A 9,838-nucleotide genomic window follows, 5' to 3' on the forward strand; every position below is an offset into this window, starting at 1 on the left:
GCTTGATACTACGTATCAACATGTAGGCTACAGCGTGGCAAAAACGTCATCTTATTGGCTGAAATGACGTTTCGACCTTGCATCTGATTTGCTGAAAAGAATAGATGCATCTGATTGGCTGCCACCCAAATGCTGACTGCTGCCTGCCACAAGTGCTTGGCACAGTCCATCATCCTTCGCCCATCATGCAGCAGCTGTCGCCCGAGCTCGTCGAGGCCATCGTGGGCTTCCTGCCGAGCAAGGACATGGCGGTGCTCGCCGACGCGCTGCCCACACAGCTGCGCACGCCACCGCTCCAGCTCGTCGCGACGTTGACACAGGCGCTCGGGCATCGCGCGTTCTCACGGGGCCTCGACCTCGGCCTGCTCTCGCAGCTTGGAAACGCATACCGCGTGCTCGACCAGCTCTTGACGACGACTCATACCCTCTGCGTGCATGCACCGACTAAGCTGCTCACCGTGCCTGAAGTCGCGACGCCACCGCTCGCGCGACCGACGCTGCGCCACCTTTGCCTCGACATTGCGGACTGGACCGACGACCGACGCGTGCCTGCGGCACGTCCTCGCTGCCAACGCAGCGTCGCTTCGGTCGATCGAGGTGCATTTCTCGGCGCCATCGGCAATCCACAAATGGAGGTATCGGTGGCAGCATGACGTGCTCACGACGCTGGTTCATGGTCTCGTATCGCTGCGTCATGTGGCATCGCTCTCGCTGCGTTCGGATCATGCGCTGCGCTTTCCAGGCACGGAGGCGGCGACGCTTGGCCAGTGGATCGACGAGACTCCGCTCACGTCGCTGCGCATGGAGCACGTGTACGAGCCAGCGCGCGGGCTCTGGGCCAAGCCCACGCTCACGTCGCTGACTCTTTCCCCGATGTTTCAACTCGACAGCAGTGCAGCCTTTGGACACGCGTTGACGCACGTTGATCTCTGTCTCTTCGACTGGGAACAGCTCGAGGACTTGGCCACGACCCTTGTCCATAGTCCGATCGAGTCGCTGACTGTGCAGTTCGTCGCGATTGCATCCCGTCAAGACCAACTCTCGACGCAGCTCTTTCTCGACGACGCCCTGCCGCGCCTCGACCATCTCACGACCTTGCGCTTGACCAACGTCTATCTCTCGGCGACCCACTGCCTCACGCTGGCGCTTCTTCTACCACGCTACACGCACCTCGGTCTCACGTCCAACAAGATGGGGGACGCCGGTATTCTTGCTCTCGCACCGTTCCTTCGACACACGTCGCAGCTCGAGACACTCACGCTGGTCGACCAAGGCTTTGGCGACGTTGGCGCGTCGGCGCTCGCAACTGCTCTGGTGCACACACCGCGTCTTCGCACGCTGGACCTCGGCCGCAACAATATCAAAATCAGTGGCGTCATAGCGCTGAGTGGTCTCTTGCCACATCTTCCTCGGCTCGCGACCTGGCGCTTGTGCAACAATCCGCTGGGCGCCAAGGGCCTTGTGTTTCTTTTGCGAGCGTGGACGTACGTGGAGCTCGACGCGACGACGTTGATCGACGCCCGCGATACGGTGGGCAGCGAGGACGATGCCCGGGACTGCGACGCGCTCATTTCGGCGCTGCCACGTCACCGACGATGCTTGGCAGCAACCGAGACGCCGCCAACCGAGACGCAAAAGAATCGCAAGATGGAATTGCTAGACGAGCCTAGTGATATGGACCTTTACCGGGGGTTGGGACGGCTGGACCGAAATGTTGCGTACAATTTTCTATTGTGATGCTGCCTCCTCAACCCTTGGCGCATCGTTTGGGAAGGTACATCATAATATCAAGCTTTATGTTGTGCTATCGTCGGGAGCAACTCCCACTGCGTCTGCTTCTGCATCGCGCGAAGCCGGTGGCAAGAGAAAGAGGGCTCCTACCGGCATTGAGGCACTGGGTGGAGCCGCGTCAGCTGTGGCAAGTGCCGGCAACAGCACCCTCGTCTTGCGCGGGTACTATGCATGAGTCGCCGAAGCGACCCAGTCGATGGCGCGGTGTCGGAGGTCGAGCGGTACCCTTGACACGCCGGCGACGCAGGCGGCACTGTTCGTCCCGTCCAGCGCGGGAACGGCGAGCGACTGCAGCTGCGACAGCTAGGGGACCAAACGCACTGCACTCGAGACGCTCGATCACGAAATCCGTCATGGTTGCATCGATAGCTACGATCACTCAACGCGACGCGCTTCAAGGAGTTTGAAAGGCCGTGAAAGCTTTCGAGGGTGATGACGCTGTGGACAGACCGATGCTGGAGCATCGTGGGGGCTTGCAGCGCGCCGCAAAAGACCACAACTGCATGGTCGCCGGGCCGACCCAGCATCTGTCTGTCTACGACAACACGACAACAATATCGTCCTAAAAAAGGAGATTCGATGAAGCCAGCCAGCAGCGTTCTCTGTTCTAGCTGAGGCGTGCCACGGTCGTGAACCCTATCCCCAGTGTTATCCCTAACCCTCCCAGCACCGCTGCTGGGCCGAGCGAGCATCGAGACACCACCAAAGGCATAACTAGCACGCGAGTAAGCAAACTGGGCTAGAGTGGTCGCAAGGGTACAGCCAGCAAGAAACACAAAGCATAACACAAAATGGAGACATAAAATAATGACACGCTATTCCCAGCGCGACGCTGCATGCAGTAGAACGTACGAGCACGACGACAGGTCACGCCTGCAGCAACCGCGCACGGCGTGCTTGCGCGCGAGCCTCTGGGCGAAGTACGCTTGATTATACGCCTTGAACTGGGCGCTACGGGCTTCGGTCCGAGCAATCTCGGCGTCTCGCGAGATGTTGCCAGCCAAGCATCGTCGGTGACGTGGCAGCGCCGAAATGAGCGCGTCGCAGTCCCGGGCATCGTCCTCGCTGCCAACTGTATCGCGGGCGTCGATCAACGTCGTCGTGTCGAGCTCCACGTACGTCCACGCTCGCAAAAGAAACACAAGGCCCTTGGCGCCTAGCGGGTTGTTGCACAAGCGCCAGGTCGCGAGCCGAGGAAGATGTGGCAAGAGACCACTCAGCGCCATGACGCCACTGATTTTGATATTGTTGCGACCGAGGTCCAGCGTGCGAAGGCGCGGTGTGTGCATGAGTGCTGTTGCGAGCGCCGACGCGCCAACGTCACCAAAGCCTTGGTCGACCAGCGTCAGCGTCTCGAGCTGCGACGTGTGTCGAAGGAACGGTGCGAGAGCAAGAATACCAGCGTCGCCCATCCTGTTGGACGTGAGACCGAGGTGCGTGTAGCGTGGTAGAAGAAGCGCCAGCGTGAGGCAGTGGGTCGTCGTGAGACGGACGTTGGTCAAGCGCAAGGTCGTGAGCTGGTTGAGGCGCGGGAGGTCATATTCGAGAAAGTGCGGCGCACCCGGATGGCCTGCCGTATATCTTGTCGCGTCCCAGCCACGCATGTGCAGCGACACCAGTGGGCTCTGGACGAGCGCTTGTACCATGAGGCTCATTTCCGAGGGCAGCAGGAACGGGAGTTCGAGGTGCGTCAGGTGGCGCAACCACATGCCACCCACGCCGTGCGCTGGAGGTCGCGTGTCACCCAGTGCGATAGACACCGGCGAGGGATTCGCCCAGAGGCGTCGTGCAGCGGAGGGCTTGTCCACATTCCTCATCGTGAGCGACGTGAGCGGCATCGCGTCGATCCATGCGGCGAGCATCGCAGCCGCTGTCTCTGGGAAGCGCACCTTGTCTGTAGCACGCAAGACAAGCTTGGTCACACATTCGATCGACACGAGCAGGTCCGCGAGCGCAGCGAGACACGTGCTTTGCGTCGCGTGCAGCCCATTACTAGTCGGGATGGGCAGGGCCGTGAGGCGGACATCAATCGATCGGAGGCACGCTGCATTCGCGACGAACACTTGCTGGAGGCTCGCTAGCACCGCCGAGTCCATGGTCCATGTTGCAATCGTGAGCGAGAGGTGGCGGAGCGTCGGCCACGTGCGCGGCGGCGTGACGACCTCTGGCGCTATGGACTGCGACGTCGGCGATGTGACGCACAGCCGCGGGTTCACGCTGAGGAGTTGGGCGAGTATGTTGTCGGCGTCCGCAAGCTGCACGAGTACACTCAGATCAAGCGTGGGCCAAAGCACTTGAAGCCCCAGCACTTGCGAGAGCGTCGCGACGAGCTGCAGCGCCGGCGTGCGCAGCTGCTCGGGCAGCGCATCCAGGAACGAAGCCATGCCTTCGGGAGGCAGGTACGTCGCAATGGCCTCGAGAAGCTCGGCCGACAGCAGCGCCGCGTCGGGCGTGAGGCGGCGCGGACGCTTGTCCCGCGGACGGCTGGTCAGCTCGGTCGTCATCTTCTGGTGCTTGCTGCCGCCCGTCGCGAATCCAAAATTGCCGGATACGCATCCGGTTACGGTCGGAGGATCCGGTTTCGGACCCCACGTGGCAGCCTGGTTGCGCGGTATTCTTATCGAGCAACAACGAAACACCACGTCGACGTTGTTGCTTGCATGTATCGGATGCATCGCGATTCCTGGATCGTATGCTTTGGATAGTAGACAATACTGAACAGACCAGCCAGACCATGAACTAGCAAACGAGTGAGAACCGTTCTGGCGGCTCGGTTCGGCTCGGCTTCAAACGCTAACGGTTTTGGCGCCATTTTTAGACCCAGTTTCGAACCGAGCCGGACCGTGGAAAGGCCAAAATTGGAAGCTAAACCAAGATGGCCGACAGCGGGCGCCGGACCAAGGTGGCTCGTCCGACGCCGCCCGACGCGCTTGCCCTTCCGCACGTCGTCGAGGTCATTGCGATGTGCTTGGGCAACCAGAAGGACTTTAGCAGCTTCCTCCACGCGTTGCCACGGTCGCTCTGGACGGCGGCGCTCACGGCCTTTCTCGACAGCACCACGGTGATGCCATCATCGGTCATCGCCAACTGGCCGCACATTGTGCTGCGCGACATGGACTTGCCGCCTTCAGTCTTGGCGCTGCTCGCGGCGACGCTGCCGCTGCGTCCACGCATCGAAGTCCTGTATGTGATCCGCGACGCCGCGCCACTGACCTTGCTCGTTGCCGCCGTCGGACCTGCGCTCAACACTGTCGCGCTCCGCTACTACCGCGGCCGCATGGACTGAGGCCGAGGGCAAGCGATTAGCGACCTCCTCTTGCAGCGCTGCCCACGTCTGCGCCGCGTGGCTATCGATGTCGAATCTTATTCCGAGAGCAATGCCGTCGAGCTTAACGGCCTGCTCGCTGTCGTCGCCCACCCGCACGACTTGTCTATCGACCTGCAGGGCGTGACTACCACGCCACGACTCGGGCATCGCTTGGCCGCATGGCTCTCAACGACGCCAACGACGAAGCTTCGATTGACTTATGTCGACCAGATGAACCACGATGGGGCCATTGCGTTCTGCGATGCGCTCCAAGCCAGCACAACCCTCCAAGAGCTCGCCATCGTCAACGTCCGCAGCCTCGGTGGCTTCCATGGTCGTACGCTTCCATTGTCGTTGAAGACCTTGGATTGGGATGTGCCGTTCATTAGAGCCGGCGACGTTGCAACGCTGACAGACCTTGCGACCGCTGTCGGGCCCACGCAGCTCCAGCATCTCAAGTGCAACAGCTTTGCCCAGCTGGCGACATGCCCGGGCGCGTGGCCGAAGCTATCGCAACTCCAGTCCCTTACGGTCTCCGCGTGGACGCTGACCGCATGGAGGCGTTGATCGACGGCTTGTCGTTGGTCCCGGCGCTGACGTCTCTTGATTTTTGCGATTGCGACCTCTCTTCGTCGGCGGAGCCGCTCATGGAGACGCTTGCGACGACGTGCATGCATCTCGAGACGCTCCATGTCTGGGGTTGGGATGCTTTGACGCGGCGTGAGGTCGTAGCTGTCCTCTCTGGCACGCTGAACCTGCCGCGCTTGACGTCGCTGAGCATGGTGATCCTGCTCTCTCCCATGCTCGACGTGCTTCCGGAGCTCGTTGCCGCGGGCCGCCATCTCCGGACGCTCCACTTGGAGACCATTTACGAAAAGCCTGGCGGTGTTGGTGAAGGCAAGCGCGCGCTCTGTCGGGCGCTAGCACTTCTCCAGAACGCCCCATTCTTCATGGACGCGCTGCCAGAAGACACCGATGGGTTTGTGGTCGACGCCCTTGGACCGCGTGCCGATCGTGGTGATCGCTGTCGTTTGAGTTTTAGATAAACTCAAAAACTCCTGCATTTTGAATCTTCATCAACCACCTTACCACCTATTAGTACGACCAGAAAGAACCAAATCGCACGCACCGTCGTCGTCGCCCACTATGCCAAAGTCGCATTGTAGCTCGTAAGAAAGGCCGAGACGCCGTCGGAATGACATTCGATCGACTCGGTTGCTGGATATGTAGGAGTATGACAGACAATATTGGATAATGTTGTGTTCATGATGGTGTTGCGACATGACGACGCACGGCTGCTACAGAGATACGACCTTTTTGAGAACGACATGATGAGATACGACCTTTTTGAGAACGACATGATGCTGTCGTGCCACGTACTCGACAAAGGAAAAAAAGTATCAATGTTTCAATTTTAGAGTGCATGCGACAACATCCGCTTTGATTGGTCGAACCCAGGTGCGTCCGACCTTAAGTAATCGACTTTGTTTTCTAAACGCTCCTCACCAAACGGGACGTCGTCGACTCACGCCTGGTCGATCATCAAGAAGCGTGTGAGATGCGTTCAGGTCACAGACGTTCTTGTTGCTGCAATTGCCGCAGTTGACGACACTGTCCATCGCGACGCGTCTCTCGGATGTGCTATAGGTGCTGCCAGAGCTCGCCAACGCCGGCCATCCTCTTGGTGCCTATCCGTAGCGTTTAGATATGCACTTCGCACTGGTCGCGACGACGCCGTATCCATTGACATCGTCTGGCAGCTCGTCCGCCACAAACGGGCCGTGAGCGAGCGCAAGATCGAGCGTTTGGCTCGTGATGCCGTCAGCGTCATGCGGCTCGATAGATAGTTGCATGTATTACCTACTGTCTCTTTGAGAGGGCTGCGTTGCTGGCGCTGGATTGGCCGCTCGACCAAAATTTCCACCAATCCACTCTCACACGCGGTTACCGTGTCGGATTGATGGCGCGTAGTGCAAGCGCGAATCTACACTATGCTGGCGCGACGTCCGGCCAGAAATCGATGTCGACTCCTTTGTGAAGGTCGCACTGCGACATTATCGAAGCGACGGTTGTCGCTTGCATGTATCAACTATATACAATGATATTTAATTCGAGTACGTGGGAGCATGACAAGGCATCTCGATGGTGTCAAAAGGTCGATGCTGTGATAGCCGTACGCGATGGCGACACCATTAATAAGAAAGCTTGTCGAATACTAGTACCAAATAGTAAATACACAGAATACAGTTGGCCATGTTGTGGTTTTGGTCGATCGCCACTCGACGTGGAAATTTCGCACCAACGGAAATCCATATACGAGGTGCGACGTTCCAGCCCCGTAGGTGTTGTTCCTTTCTCATATTTTCCCATTGGTATTGGAACCACAGAATTGCTTGATCACAATGGCACCTTGAACCAAACAAGAAAAACATATTTGTGGCTATTTGGAACGCTCAGAGAGCCAAGTCGCAATGGTGGCGACGATCGGCGCGTCGACTGAGCGCGTCGACCACGAACTTGTCCATGTCTTTTGGCAACGTCTGAAGCACAAACGGGACGTTGGGGACTTGCGCCAGCGCCTCGTAGATCGCGCGCTTCTCCACTTTGTAGTTGGGTCGCCCGATGCTCATCAAGGAGAGGCGGCGAAGGTGGCGGCCCGCAGCAACGAGCTCTGGAAGCACATGCAACACATCCAGCAGAGGCATCCAGAGGTCCAGCGTCGTCAAGCGTGGCAATTGCAACACGCCCGAGAGAACAGCGGTGGCCCCATCGTGCGTCGACTGCTGATCGCTGACGCGCAGCGTCTCGAGATGCATGCACGTCATCGCAAGCGTCTCCATGAGCAGCTCCGTCGACAACAAGAGGTTGCAATGGCGAAGATCAAGAGACGTCAGCGCCGGGACCGACGACAAGCCCGCGATCAATGCCAGCATGTTATCGACGTGCAACCTGGAGACGACAAGGGACTGCAGTTGCGATAGCATTGGCGCCGCCGCCGGGCATGTCGCCAACTGGCCAAAGACGCTGCACTCGAGACGCTCGAGCTGCGTGGGCCCGACGGCAGTCGCGAGGTCCGTCAGCGTTGCGGCGTCGACAACCACGTTCGAGCTCACATTCCACTCAAAGCGCTTCAGGGACACTGGAAGCGTGCGGCCGTGGAAGCCACCGAGGGCAGGTGTGTTGTACATGGTGAGCTCTCGCAGCGTCGTGCTGGCTTGGAGCGCTTTGCAGAACGCGATGACAGCATCGTGGTCCATCTGGGCGACATCAACCAATCGGAGCTTCGTCGCCGGTGCTGTCGAGAGCCATGCGGCCAAGTGATGCCCGAGTCGTGGTGTCGCGGTTGCGAGCTCGAGGTCGAAGTCGCGGACATGCGGGTGGGCGACGACAGCGAGCAGATCGTTGAGCTCGACGGCCTCGTTCTCGGAACAAGAAATGACCGAGATCGACACTTGGCGCAGACGTGGGCAGCGCTGCAAGAGGAGGTTGCTGATCGCTTGGCCTCGGCCTTGGACCATGCAGCCGCGGGAGAAAAAGAGAATGACGCTGCTGAGCGCAGGGCCGAGGACGGCAACGAGCGATGTCAGTCGCGCTGCGTCCTGGATCGCAAACTGGAGTTCGATGCGTGGACGCAGCGGCAGCGTCGCCGCGAGCAGCGTCCAGACCGAAGGCGACAAGTCCATGTCGCGCAGCACAATGCACGGCCAGTTGGCGTAGACCCAATGCGGCGCTGTCGTGCTGCAGTCGAGAAAGGCCGTGAGCGCCAGCGTCCAGAGCGAGCGTGGCACCGAGTGGAGGAAGCTGCTAAAGTCCGCCTGGTTGTCCAAGCACATCGCAATGGCCTCGGTGACGTGCGGAAGCGCGAGCGCGTCGGGCGGCGTCGTGCGGGCCCGAGGCGTGCGTTTTTTGTCGGTCATTTTGTTTTCTGTTCGCAATGTGCTGTGTCGCTCGAGCTTCAACGGGCATATCCGCTTCTAAATTCTTATCTGGATACGAGATCGGATTGGTGGAAGTTCGTGGTCCAGCAGCCAATCCAGTGCAACCAAGAGAGCCCCAGATCTTTATATAAGCGACGGTGTCACGAACGACGGTGTGTCACGCAGTGGCTACACGTCGCTCACGGGCGACGAAGTGGGCAGCTAAGACCTTGATCGCAGGCTTGTCGTCTGTACCTGCGCTGACGACGCTCGACCTCCAGCAGCGCGCCCACTTGGCGTCGACAGAGCTGTTCTTGGAGGCGCTCGCGACGACGTGCGTGGGTCCCCAGACGCTCCGCGTCATCAAGGAGCGTGTGAGCCGCGTTCCAGACGTTCTTGTTGGCGTGCTTCAATTGCTACAGTTAGACTGCTGGTCAGCTCGGTCGTCATCCTGGTGCTGCTTGCTGCCGCTCGTAGCGAATCCAAAATTCCCGGATACGCATCCGATAACGGTCGGAGGATCCGGTTACGGACCCCACGTGGCAGCCTGGTTGCGCGGTACGATCCTCGAGCATCGACGAAACACCACGTCGTCGGTGTTGCTTGCATGTATGTGATACATCGCGATTCCTGGATTGTATGCTTTGGGTAGTAGACAATACTGAACAGAGCAGCAAGACCATGGACTAGCAAACAAGTGAGAACCGTTCTGGATAGCTACTAGTATGCATGCTTCCAAACAGAAAAAAGAATGGCGAAGCAAAAAACCTTTGTCTACAAAGCCACACCGACGTCCTTGTCTCTATCCGTTCTCGTCAAAGAG

The 9,838-nt window shown here is 59.2% G+C and overlaps 4 protein-coding genes across 4 annotated transcripts; 2 read left to right on the forward strand and 2 right to left on the reverse strand.

Moving 5' to 3' along the window:
* Positions 1-2,606: 2,606 nt before the first annotated feature.
* SPRG_21440 (hypothetical protein) lies at positions 2,607-4,295 on the reverse strand (the record flags this gene model as incomplete). The annotated part of the gene is made up of 1 exon (XM_012353793.1): positions 2,607-4,295. One exon carries the CDS (start codon positions 4,293-4,295, stop codon positions 2,607-2,609), a length of 1,689 nt encoding a protein of 562 aa, XP_012209183.1.
* A 346-nt stretch (positions 4,296-4,641) lies between these two features.
* SPRG_14616 (hypothetical protein) lies at positions 4,642-5,510 on the forward strand (the record flags this gene model as incomplete). Its single annotated transcript, XM_012353788.1, has 3 exons — positions 4,642-5,041; positions 5,165-5,435; positions 5,488-5,510. The coding sequence occupies exons 1-3, from the start codon at positions 4,667-4,669 to the stop codon at positions 5,508-5,510; spliced, it is 669 nt and encodes a 222-aa protein (XP_012209178.1). The 5' UTR covers positions 4,642-4,666.
* Positions 5,511-5,583: 73 nt separating this feature from the next.
* SPRG_14617 (hypothetical protein) lies at positions 5,584-6,796 on the forward strand (the record flags this gene model as incomplete). The annotated part of the gene is made up of 2 exons (XM_012353789.1): positions 5,584-6,084; positions 6,746-6,796. 2 exons carry the CDS (start codon positions 5,584-5,586, stop codon positions 6,794-6,796), a joined length of 552 nt encoding a protein of 183 aa, XP_012209179.1.
* Positions 6,797-7,551: 755 nt separating this feature from the next.
* SPRG_14618 (hypothetical protein) lies at positions 7,552-9,023 on the reverse strand (the record flags this gene model as incomplete). The annotated part of the gene is made up of 1 exon (XM_012353790.1): positions 7,552-9,023. The coding sequence occupies exon 1, from the start codon at positions 9,013-9,015 to the stop codon at positions 7,552-7,554; it is 1,464 nt and encodes a 487-aa protein (XP_012209180.1). The 5' UTR covers positions 9,016-9,023.
* Between the last annotated feature and the right edge of the window lie 815 nt (positions 9,024-9,838).

This window comes from Saprolegnia parasitica, assembly GCF_000151545.1.
Source record: "Saprolegnia parasitica CBS 223.65 unplaced genomic scaffold supercont2.135, whole genome shotgun sequence".
Taxonomy (NCBI): Eukaryota; Oomycota; class Saprolegniomycetes; order Saprolegniales; family Saprolegniaceae; genus Saprolegnia; species Saprolegnia parasitica.